This window comes from Scyliorhinus canicula, chromosome 19 (genome assembly GCF_902713615.1).
Source record: "Scyliorhinus canicula chromosome 19, sScyCan1.1, whole genome shotgun sequence".
In the NCBI taxonomy this organism is placed as follows: domain Eukaryota; kingdom Metazoa; phylum Chordata; class Chondrichthyes; order Carcharhiniformes; family Scyliorhinidae; genus Scyliorhinus; species Scyliorhinus canicula.
Genome location: NC_052164.1, coordinates 96,719,539 through 96,732,187, shown reverse-complemented (window position 1 = coordinate 96,732,187; position 12,649 = coordinate 96,719,539). Strand labels below are relative to the sequence as shown.

Genomic DNA, 12,649 nt, shown 5'->3' with positions numbered 1-12,649 from the left:
CGGCCACCATGCATGCGCTGGTTGGCACCGGCCTAACTGCGCATGCGCGGGACCCGAGTCTGGCGCCCCCTAGCACATGGCGCCCCGGGCGACTGCCCGAGTTGCCTGTGCCTTGAGCCGGCCCTGCTAACCACTATGCTAATGTGCTGCCCATATAAAGGCTACCCCTTAAGTGAATGGAGAACAAGGTAGAAGGAGAGAAAGGGGAAATATCCACACCCCTATTGTGTATTTTTAAACCTCTTTCTGCCAGTTTGATACTATTGACCATATTAACAGCTTACTGTGAAATATGTCAGATGTGGCCACAGTAAGAATTTTTGTCAAACAACTAAGTACAGCTACTTAAGCTTGCTATGCAACCTTTTTGCAGTTGGCTATTTCTCTGTCCGCTGTTTGTTTTGTAAGGACCAGAGCTCATGCACCAAAGCATTTTTAATTCCGAACAGTAAGCTTTAGGTCAATTGAAATGGCAGCCAAATGATCAGTATTGGCAAAAAGAGGTAGTGGCCACAATTAAATATCAACTAACAAGCAAGGTAGTGAGTTACCAACCTGAACTAAGCTGTTGTCTTCCTGTTTGTATATTTTGGCACAACAATAAAGGTGGGAAATTTGTACAAATCGTATTTTATATTGATCTCTATTTTAAGTTGCTGTTTTTTGCTAACATTTGTTTATTTAATGTAATTTCTCGCAGTGACCAAGTAAAGATGTTACAGAAATCACATTCCAAGATTACGCAGGGGGACAGAAGCTCTATTCAAGGGATGATCGACGCTAATAAGAAATGGCTGGAAGGCTTCAAAAAGGACCCAAAGATGTATCCTTCAAAAATTCTGAAACCATATTTTGGGCTCGTTAGCAGAGATTAAACGGCCCCTCTGTCACCTTCGATTTAATTATGTGAATCTTTTACAAGGTACATTCGGTAAAGAATTGGTTTAAGCGCTGGATTTAATACTGGCAACACAGCACAAAATGCTGGTAGTTGTTTGTGCCAATTCTTGGTTATTCGTGACGCTGTTAAGCTAAAGAGCAGAGTTTTTAAAACCAACATGAAATGTTTCTGCAGTAGCGGGGGTGTAGCAGCTGTTGTCATATCAGAAGAGGGGAAGAAGCACGCTTGCATCTGTCGCTGACTTAATCCATGGCTCATAGAAATGGACGTTGTCAACGAATATACCCAGAGGATTGAGGGCATGACAACAAAGCTGGAATTGCACAGGGAATAGCATTCTTTAAATCTATCTTTTAAATAATGATTATTTTTCGCTCATGAAAAAGTGGCTGAATGATGAGTGAGTTGTTGCAGAGAAGGGTTCACCATAGACTGGCGTTAGGTGAGTTAGGCTGTACTTAATTCCGCAGTATCTCCACAAAATTAGTTAAAAGAAGTTATAGTCCTAAATGACTGGTTTTGAAATTCATCTCTATCCCCATATAATTGCTTACTTCAGTAGCTAATGGTAACTGCCTGTAACCTTATTTTGAAAGCAATTCTTTCACCTTATCTTAATGGGTGCGTTCTTTCTCTAATAGTTGTCCCATTTGATTATTCATGGGATTGTAATTTTACTTTGAAAGTTTCTGGGGCAGTCGTGGATTGGTCACGTTAAGAAACTGAGACCCTTTTCATCAGAACAAAGGTTAAGAGTGTATCTGATAGAAGTGCTCAAAATTGTAAAGGGCAGAGAGGGAAAAAATAATTCCCACTGGTCAAAGTGTCACTAAAATGAATAAATTTAAGATTATCTACAAAACAAAAGGTCGGGGGGATTTTCTTTTACAGAGTTATGTGCCCAGCAGAAACATTGTGGAAGCAGGATAAATTTGCTTTTGAAAGGCAAGTCCACAGTCTGTAAATAATGTGTCTATTGGCTTTGCATTGCGCAGTGATGATTCTCTCTGCGACGTGATGGAGAAGAGGTGCTGCTGCATAATAAGTCAGATCTGGGTGTTCCCTAGTTGGTGGTCTTTCTGATCCTCGCAATCAACAGACTCTGATACAAGGCAGTTCCATAGGTGGGCTCTACAGTCTTGTGTGCACCTTAAGGGCTGTTAATACTGAGTCATGTGTTGCTGAAGCCAGGCTCAGGAGCATAGTGGACCCTGAGGCAGATCGGACTGGAGGTGGAAGAGAATACAGGTGGATGTGAGAGTTGCAGGCTGACCAAGTGGCCTCCTGTAGCAAGCTTACAGTAATGAGTTTGTTTAAATTCCAGCTATCCTAATTAGTTAGTTTTTTTTTAAAGGTAAGAAAGGCTTTTTGTAAACAGCATTCACCTCATTCATCTGAACTCCTATGCCAGGAGGGAAAGGCAGATTTGCTGTCAGGTCTTATGTTCGAGAGTGTTGTGGAATCACGAGGACATGGCTAGGTGGTTTTAAAGGATTCTATGAATAAAAATCACCAGAGAAGCAATTGTGGGATCTACCGCTTCTGTGGCAAAGGCAAAGCTATGACCCTGGATGTTGAAAGAGTAACCATAACCAGCTGTCATGTTTTTAAATGAAACGCCGGGATTTCCTGGCCTGCTGTGAGGGGTTTCCCCGCGGCAAGCCGTTTGAAATCTCCGTTCGTTTCCACAGGACCTGAAGGTTCCACCGGCTGGAGGGGTTGCTGATGGAATCATCAATTCACCAGACACGTGTTTCCGATGTGAATCTAGGCTTTAATCAACTTATTTCAGAGCCAGCCTGTTACCTGTCGATGAACTCGTAGTGACCCAGGCTGACTCTGGACACGGGTACTTATACAGCTGCACTAGGGGGAGGAACCAAGGGTGGAGCCCAGTACAAGTTCCTAAGTGCTCCCAGCGCTACTCCCCCTGGTGGTAGGACAGCGCTACTGCGCTTGCAACAACAGTGTAAATTAACATATATTAACATATATTATATTCACCACATTCACCCCCTTCAAAAAAATCAAGTCCGGCGGGGGTGGTGGTCTAGTCTATGAAGTCAGTCTGTCCGGCGGTCGAATTGTCCGCTGAGATCTGTGGAGCACCGGGGTTGCAGCCTCTTGCGGTGGCTGGATGGGTGTGGTGTGCTGGGGTACGATGGTGGACTCCAGGGAGGGTTGTATCTGAGCTTCATACGCTCCTGATTCGACCGGGGACTGGGGGCGCTGGAGGCTGGCCGGCGCGGGGGTGCGGAACTGGTGGAGCGAGCTCGTGGGCCCGGGAGCGCAAGAGGGCGGCAGCATGGGGTGTAGGGTGAGAGATCCTTCTGTGGGGGTAGGGGGGGCGCTGGATCCGGCGGGTGCCAGATCCCGGAGGGATACAGTGTCCTGACGGCCGTCAGGGAACTCGACGAATGCGTACTGGGGGTTGGAGTGGAGCAGGCGCACCTTCTCAACAAGGGGGTCGGTTTTGTGCGCCCTGATGTGTTTCCTCAGGAGTATGGGGCCCGGCGTCCTCAGCCATGCCGGAAGTGAGACCCCCGTGGTAGTGCCCCTGGAAAAAATGAAGAGCCTCTCGTGAAGGGTCTGGTTGGTCGCCGTACACAAAAGGGACCTAATAGCATGGAGCGCGTCTGGGAGGACCTCCTGCCATTGGGAGACTTGGAGCTTTCTAGACCGGTGGGTCAGTAGGACGGTCTTCCAGATCATCGCGTTCTCCCTTTCCACCTTCCCGTTCCCCCTGGGGTTGTAGCTGGTAGTCCTGCTCGAGGTGATGCCCTTTTCGAGCAGGTACTGATGCAGCTCGTCGCTCATGAAAGACGAACCCCGGTCGCTGTGTACGTAGCTGGGGAAACCAAACAGGGTTAAGATGCTATGCAGGGCCTTAATGACTGTGTGGGAGGTCATGTCGGGGCATGGGATAGCGAATGGAAAACGGGAAAACTCGTCTACGATGTTTAGGAAGTAAACGTTCTTGTTAGTTGAGGGGAGTGGCCCTTTGAAATCAATCGTGAAGCGTTCAAAGGGCCTAGAAGCCTTGACCAGGTGGACCCTGTCTGGTCAATAGAAGTGCGGTTTGCACTCCGCACAAATCGGGCAGTCCCTGGTGACCGCTTTTATCTCCTCATTGGAGAAAGGCAGGTTTCGGGCCCTGATGTAGTGGGCGAGACGGGTGACCCCCAGGTGGCAGAGGTCATTGTGGATGCTTTTTAATCGGTCGATCTGCGCGCTGGCGCATGTCCCGCGGGATAGGGCATCTGGAGGCTCATTGAGCTTCCCGGGTCGATATTTGATATCGTAATTGTAGGTGGAGAGTTCGATCCTCCACCTCAGAATTTTATCGTTTTTTATTTCGCCCCTTAGTTGTCGAACATGAACAACCGATCTTTGGTTGGTGATGAGGGTGAACCTCCTACCTGCGAGGTAGTGCCTCCAGTGACGGATAGCCTCCACAATGGCTTGTGCTTCTTTCTCGACTGAAGAGTGTCGGAGTTCTGAAGCGGAGAGGGTACGGGAGAAAAATTCAACTGGTCTCCCTGCCTGATCTAACGTGGCTGCAAGAGCTACCTCTGAGGCGTCGCTCTCTACCTGAAATGGGGTGGATTCATCCACTGCCCGCATGGTCGCTTTGGCGATGTCCTCCTTGATGCCGTCGAAGGCCTGGAGTGCCTCGGCTGACAGGGGAAATCGTGTGGCCCTAAAGAGTGGGCGGGCTTTGTCCGCATATTGAGGGACCCACTGGGCGTAGTAGGAAAAAAATCCCAAGCACCGTTTGAGAGCCTTGGGACAATGAGGGAGGGGGAGTTCTAAGAGTTCTAGGGCGCATACGGTCCGGGTCGGGGCCCAGGACTCCGTTTTCCACGACATAGCCGAGGATGGCTAGTCTGGATGTGCGGAAAACGCATTTCTCCTTGTACGTGGAATTCAGTTTCTGTGCCGTCTGGAGAAAACGGTGGAGGTTGGCGTCATGGTCCTGCTGGTCATAGCCGCAGATGGTGACATTGTCCAAGTACGGAAACGTGGCCCGCAGCCCGTACTGGTCCACCATTCGGTCCATTGTTCGTTGGAACACCGAGACCCCAGACGCCGAAAGGGACCCGGAGGAAATGGAGGAGGCGGCCATAGGCCTCGAATGCCGTGTAGTGGCGGTCCTCCGGGCGGATTGGGAGCTGGTGGTATGCAGACTTCAGATCCACCGTGGAAAAGAGCCGGTACTGGGCGATTTGGTTTACCATGTCTGCAATCCTGGGGAGGGGATACGCGTCGAGGAGCGTAAATCTATTTATAGTCTGACTGTAGTCGACCACTATAGGGAATTTTTCCCTGGTCTTAACGACCACCACCTGAGCTCTCCAGGGACTATTGCTGGCCTCTATAACCCCCTCACTGAGTAGCCTTCGGACCTCTGCTCTGACAAATACCCTATCCAGCAGGCTATACCGCCTGCTACGAGTGGCTGCGGGTTTACAGTCCTTAGTGAGATTGGCAAAGAGAGGAGGGGGAGGAATTCGCAGCGTAGCGAGGCTGCAGATCGTGAGTGGGGGCAGGGGCCCTCCGAAGCTGAGGGTGAGGCTCTTGAGGTTGCATTGGAAGTCTAGGCCTAATAAGAGTGGCGCGCAGAGTTCGGGCAAAACGTAGAGTTTGAACTTCGAGTAACTAGCGCCTCAGATTGTGAGTGTCGTGGCGGTGCGCCCCTGGATCTGGACCGAGTGGGAGCCTGCAGCGAGCGCGATAGTTTGCTGCGCGGGGAAAATGGGGAGCGAACAGCGTCTTACCAGGTCTGCGTGTATGAAGCTCTCTGTGCTCCCGGAGTCGAAGAGGCATGGCGTTTTGTACCCGTTGATATGGACCTCTGCCATCGAGTTTCGTAGATTCTTTGGTCGTGATTGGTCCAGGGTGACCGCGCTGAGTTGCGGGTAGTCGGCGGCTCGATCAGCTGTGCTGGAGTGGCCCCGTGATGACTGCCCTCTGAGTTCATAGTTTAGTTTGAATTCCTCCGCTGAGTTGTCCGAGCGCGGAGATGCCGATCGGGCCCGTGGATCGCACGTGGCGGGCGGCGAGGAAGATGGCGTCCAAGATGGCGGCCCCCATGACGCAGGCCCCGCAGCGTTTCGGGCCCCGCGGGGCTGTGAGTGAGGGGAGTGGTTACTGCGAGTCACTGAGGAATTGGAAGCTGGGGCCCTTTTAGCGAGGCACACTCTTGCGTAATGCCCTTTTCGCCCGCAGCTGCTGCAGGTCGCGTTGCGGGCCAGGCAGTGCTGCCGCGGGTGCTGATTCTGGCGGCAGCAATGGCAGACTGGAGCAGCATAGTGACTGGCTGGACGGCCGCGTAGCACAGGCCTGGGGGAGTCGCTGGCGGGGACCCATGATTGGGTCGCGGGGTCCGCGGGGAACGAGTTAAGGCTGCAGAAGGAGCCATCCATCGTGGTCGCAGCTTCCACAGTCGTTTCTAAGTCCTGGGCCCCCTTTTCCAGCAGTCGTTGGCGCACATAGTTAGACCTGAGGTCCGCTACAAAAACATCGCGTACCGCCAATTCCCTGTGTTCAGCCGGGGTGACCGCTTGGTAATTACAGTCATTGGACAAATTGTTAAGTTCTCTTAGGAATTCGGCGAGTGATTCCGTAGGCCGCTGACGGCGAGTCGTGAACACATGGCGAGCGTAAACTTCTTCAATGGGCCTTACATACATTTTTTCGAGAACTGCTAGCGCCACAGTATATGAACTGGCCGAGTTTAGTTGCGTCGAGATTCTGTGGCTCACCCTCGCGTGCAGTAGACTTAGCTTCTGATCCTCTGTAGTTTTGGCTGTGCTCGCTTCGGCCAGGTAGGCCTTGAAGCACCGGATCCAGTGGGAGAAGATTTCTTTAGCCTCTGTATCCTGCGGGTGAGTTCCAGGCGTCCAAGCTTGAGGGCCGATTCCATAATCGATTTTTACTGTTCTTAAGTCGATTAAATTGATGGAACCATCAATTCACCAGACACGTGTTTCCGATGTGAATCTAGGCTTTAATCGACTTACTTCAGAGCCAGCCTGTTACCTGTCGATGAACTCGTAGTGACCCAGGCTGACTCTGGACACGGGTACTTATACAGCTGCACTAGGGGGAGGAGTCATGGGCGGAACCAAGGGTGGAGCCCAGTACAAGTTCCTAAGTGCTCCCAGCGCTACTCCCCCTGGTGGTAGGACAGCGCTACTGTGCTTACAACAACAGTGTGAATTAACATATATATTAACATATATTACATTCACCACAGTTGTAAAATCCCACCCAAGGATAGTGGAGGGAGAATTGTCATGATGGTATGCATATATATTTTTGAGGTTGCATCCTGCCTCATTTTCCGTGGCCTTTATGAGCACCGATAATAGCTAAGTGGCTGGAAGAAGTCCCTGCTCCAGGGAGCTACGAATGCCACTTTGTACGAGTCACGAGGAACTGTGCCCATCGATGAATTGCTGTGATTTATCACCTCCCTGACCTTCAGGTACCACCTGCTGCAGTGGTTATAAATCATTCTATGAAGAAAAGGACACGAGCTTCAATTAATTCCCAATTCAATCTTAATCTTATTATGCGGTTTTGTACAATTATAGGGATATTGCATTGCCCACGAAACTTGGCCTGCACTTGACGCCACTCCAGAGCAATCTCCCTGACTCCAGGAAGTCTGTGGCACGGGCGATCTTACAAGCTTGACGATTTGCTGCACCATTTTTTTACCCTCATGTTCCGATCTGTGCTGCCCGTTTAAAAAGAATTAGCTCGGTGTTTATTCGAGTTAAACTGCACTGGTGGTGTCATCGGTAGAAATGTCTTGGAGGAGCCACTGAGGCAGATAGTATAAGGCAGCTGAACTGGCATGAGTAAAAGTGTAACCCAGAAAGTTTCAAGTATATATCGGTTGAGCTGCTCCACATTATATGGCTCCGTAATTCCCCAGTGCGAGTAATGACTTCAGCAGCACCAAGATTTTAAATAAAAGGATGACGTGAAAATATTTTTTTCTTTTTTTGCAGCGTTAATAATAACTCCTTCATTGACAATGAGTTGAGTAAAACGTCCTTCAAATATATTTTTAATTGATTTTTGGCAGGTCGGCATCCCTAGCATTTATTGCCATCCATATTTTCCCACTGATGCAGTGCTATTAGGTAACAGAGTCCAGGGGCAGGATTCTTCTGAAACCGGCGGGGCGGGCAACTCCGATGCAGAATCCTCCGCACCTTCAGGGGCTAGGCCGGCGCTGGAGTGGTTTGCGCCAACCGGCGCTGAAGGGCCCCCGCCGGCTGCCGCAAGTTGGCGCTTGCACGGGAGCGCCAGCGTGTACTGGAGTCACCCAGTGCATGCCCAGAGGGGGTTCATCTCCGCGCCGGGCATCGCGCACCGTTACACCGGCCGGCGCGGAGGAATAGAGTGCCCCCAGGGCACAGGCCCGCCGGCAAATCGGTGGGCTCCAATCAAGGGCCAGGCCACCATGGGGGCACCCCCCGGGGCCAGATCCCCCCGCGCCACCCCGGAGGCCTCCTGCGGAGCAATGTTCCGACGGTAAATAACTGCCGTAACATACGGCGGTGGGACCCGCCGAAAACAGGCAGCCACTCAGCCCATTGCGGGCCGGAGAATCGCCGGGGGGGGGGGGGGCTGCCAACGGCCACCAACCGGCACGGCGCGATTCCCGCCCACGCCAAATCTCCAGAGAATTCGGCAGCCGGTGGGGGCAGGAATCACGCCGCCCCCCGGCAATTGTCCGATCCGGGAGAATCCCGTCCCAGATTTTTGAACCAGCAGGTCTTGATTACTGTCATGATGTTTCCAGTTTGGGTAGTTAGGGACATGTTTCGCAGCACGAGATCGCCTCTTAAAAATTCAACTGTACTAAACCCCCCAGAAATGCACACTATACATAACACTCACCTATTCTTTTTTTTTTATAAATTTAGATTAGCCAATTATTTTTTCTAATTAAGGGGCAATTTTTAGCGTGGCCAATCCACCTACTCTGCACATTTTTGGGTTGTGGGGGGGGGGGCGAAACCCACGCAGACACGGGGAGAATGTGCAAACTCCACATGGACAGTGACCCAGAGCCGGGATCGAACCTGGGACCTCAGTGCCGTGAGGCGGTTGTGCTAACCACTAGGCCACCGTGCTGCCCACACTCACCTATTCTTAATGCTTGCAAGCTATCTGTGAGTGCTGTGAAGTCTGAATCATAGTTTCAAAAGGACAGTCTCTTGCAATCCGTCAGGTGGGCATCTGAGAGACGAGTGCAATACTTGGACTTGATGATTTTCTTTGGGGAAAAGGCCAAATCATGGAAGTATGTGGAACCAAAGTAGGCCGTCACTGTGAGTGTGCAGGATGTCAGAACAGGGAACTTCTCTCTGTCTACAAGTCCCCAAAAGTCTTTATCCCTTGGCCTAGCTTTCAGCTCTATGTCATTTTGCATGGCGATTATTTCCATGTCAAGTCCACCGCTTGTTCAAACACCTGCTGAAATTGTGAGATCAGTTCTCCAATGTCCACTTGAAGAAAAGGATTTGAGACAAGCATAGTGATTTATTCCATCTTGTCTAACTCCTGAAATTGTCTGCTAAATACCTTTTCCTGGTGGTCACAGAATGTGTTTCTGTTTGACCCGTTGTTGGATTTTTTTCCTGTTTTGGAAGTGCTCAGTAATTTTGTTCTCAACGGAGAGGACCAGCAGCTCAGTTTCAACTTGAACTCATTCGCTGCACTGATCATGACTCACTGTCCCTTTCAGCTCATGATTCAGCTCAATCAATTTTACAATTTAGTAACCATGAATTTTTCCAGCAGCTTGCTCTACACCTCATTTCTAAAATCTAAAAATCAGATCTAAAAATCTCTGGAGGACTTCTCTTCGACTTAACCACCTCACATCTGCATCAAAAATTAGTTCACCGTAGGCAGCATCAAGCTCATCAAGTAATCATTTGAGAAAGTGATGTTCCAGAGTTCTGGAACAAATTGAGTTGACGATCTTGACAACTGTCATTACAAGAGAAAAGGCAATAATCTTGCTGGTGGATAGCACAGTGGTAATTGACACAGGAGGGGAATTCGGGATCATTTCTACAAAGTCTGTTTTGATACCCAGCCATGGTGCATCATTGGTTGTGATTGAATTTCTTGATTGGAATGTCTTTCTCAGTCACGTAATGTTTGTATTTGTTGTAGACATCCTCGCCCCTTATCTTCTCTTTGAATGTCAAAAGAGTGAGAAAGTCCTCATTTGTTGAGTCTTTGAATGCTATGCGAACAAAAACAATCAGCTGGGCCTTGACCATCGTGTCTACACATTCACCAAATTGCGTGAGAAACATTCTCAGCCTGATAAATCTTGGTGTACTTGGTGTACCCTCGGACAATTCCACCCTTCTGGCTACTTTTTAAGCAGCATGCTCTTGATACTGTCATAATTTCACCTTTGTTTTTCAAGTCTTTGAACTAAGTATCGGCAGCAACCTTCAGAGCCTAATTGATAAATTCGCCATTGGTGAATGGTTTCTTATCTTTTGCCAGCAGAATGCTAATGTGAAAAGACGCCTCTTTGTTAACCTCACCTTTAGCCGCAGGTTTTGAAAAGAGTGCTTTGTTTTTTAAAAAAGCCTTCAAAATTCCCTTAAACTCCCCAACTCTTTGTCCGAATTGCGCAGTTTGAAAGGAAATTTTCTTTAAGGTTTGCACACGTTGTCTTGTGATGCCATTCCAAATTGCCTCTTTTACTCAAGGCTAGTCTGTTGACAAATGGTCTTGCCTTTGACATTCGTAAAAATATATTTGTTTTCCCATTCCTGGTGAAAATGGTAGATTTTTACCCTCTTGGAGGTCCCTGGCTACTCGCTCATCATTTTGTCTTCAGCCAGCTTACTCCAAGTTTTGGCGCCCGAAACAATCTCGTTGCCTGAGTCCCGCAGCTTTTTTCATTATTTGGCAGTCAATAAGAGAAATTCCCTCGTCTCGTGCAATTTGGCATAGTTCGACAGGCAATGAGCCAATTCGCTCGTCATTACGAGAAATCCTGGGCTGGATTCTCCCAAAATGGGACTATGTCCCCACATTGATGTATAAACGCTGGCGTTGCACTCCCCAGTTTCCTGCAAAAAAAAATTCGATTCACTTATCTTCTGAGGGCGAGCAGAGACCCGGGGAGCTTCACGCAGTTTGGCTGCGGACACGGGCCCCCGCACTTCCAGTTCCGAGTCCGCACATGCGCACGGCGGCGGCCTCCAGCGGCCAAGCCGAGCGCCATGGGGGACTCGGACTGCGGACCAACAGCAGCAAACTAGACTACCCCCGCCAATCGGCCGCACATTCGAGGATCCTTCCAGTCCGATCACTGCACCGGCCGCCCATAAAGCCCCCCCGGTGCTCGATTTCCCCCCCCCCCCCCCCCCCCCCCCCCCAACACACACGCACACATCAGGGCGGCCGCGGCCTGAGTCCGCAATCACCACGTGAGAATCCCAACTGGCCATACCATATTAGTTCTATGCCGTCGGGAACTCGGCTGTTCGGAAGCGGAGTACCGCTGGGAGGGCCTCTGGCAATGGCCCCCCAGCCGCGCGGCGTCATTTGCAGATGGGCAAATATTCAGGACCCGGAGAATCGCCGGAGCGGTGCCGGGTCCGATTCCATCTGGAACTTTGATTCCCCGCCCTCATGCCAAACGTGATTTGCGGGTCTGCGAAGAATCCAGCCCAAATTGAGTCTCATGCAATTTTGTGCGGTTTAGTCGGCAATTAGCTTATTTACTTGTCTTTACGCGAAATCCCAAGTCTCACTCAATTTGCCGTGGTTCGGCAGGCAACGACAGTCGATTGTTCGAGACCCTGGGGTTGACTTGTCGATTGCGATCGACTACTGTTAAAGCAACATGCTCTTGATGGCTGTCATAATTCCATCTTTGTTTTGCAAGTCTTTGAACTAATTATCGGCAACAACCGTCATCGTCTCCTTGATAAATTTGTAATGGGTGAATGCTTTTTATCTCTCACTAGCAGATGGCTAATACGAAAAGAAGCCTCTTTGTAACCCCCCACTCCCCCAGCCCGAACTCACCAAGGGAAGATCCCCGGCCCCCCCCCCCCCCCCCCCAAACACACGCCGGGTGACCACGGCCCAATTGCGCATACGCAAATAATGCCAGTTTGGCACCTTGGCAGTGCCCAAGCCAGTTGGCAGTGCCAGGCTGGCACCCCGGTGGCGGTACCTAGGAGATACCAGAAGTGCCAGGGCATCACCATGCCCAAAGGGAAGACAGCTGGGGACCGCCAATCCCCTGAGAGACCCCCAGGACTGCCGCCCCATCTGTTCTCCGTTTGTGGGGACCAGTATCGAACGGCGCTCGGCCGAGATCTCTGAGGCGAGGGGTTGAATCCCAAAGCCTCAGGTAACCTGCGAATCTCCACGTTAGAGTGAGGTTTACTGCCTCGCTGTAATATTCAGATTTTCCAAAAAGTGATTCCACCCATTGTGGACGGGATCCACATCGCAACACCTCGCAAAATCGCTTTGGGTCTCGCGAGGCGTTGTGAGCAGGGTTGGTCCCGGGAGCGGGGTCTCCCGGCTTTCAACTCCCATGCTGCCCCGCGGCGAGCTGCTTTTCTGGCACAGCGTAGCCGTTGGATCATGCCCAAAAAGAAAAGCGGCCCAACCATGGCCTACAAACTAAAATAAGAAAAGTGTTAGATACAATGAGGAGTCGTAGAAAGTTGC

General features: G+C 50.4%; 1 protein-coding gene across 11 annotated transcripts in view; it reads left to right on the top strand.

Annotated features, from left to right (window-relative positions):
* LOC119954478 (centrosomal protein of 164 kDa-like) overlaps window positions 1–12,649 on the top strand; it is a 261,857-nt gene that overhangs the window by 244,551 nt on the left and 4,657 nt on the right. For all 11 annotated transcript variants that reach the window (XM_038779755.1, XM_038779752.1, XM_038779751.1 and 8 more), the window contains one exon: window positions 701–823. In XM_038779755.1, coding sequence (XP_038635683.1) covers window positions 701–823 — 123 coding nt within the window. The remainder of the gene's footprint in view (window positions 1–700; window positions 824–12,649) is intronic.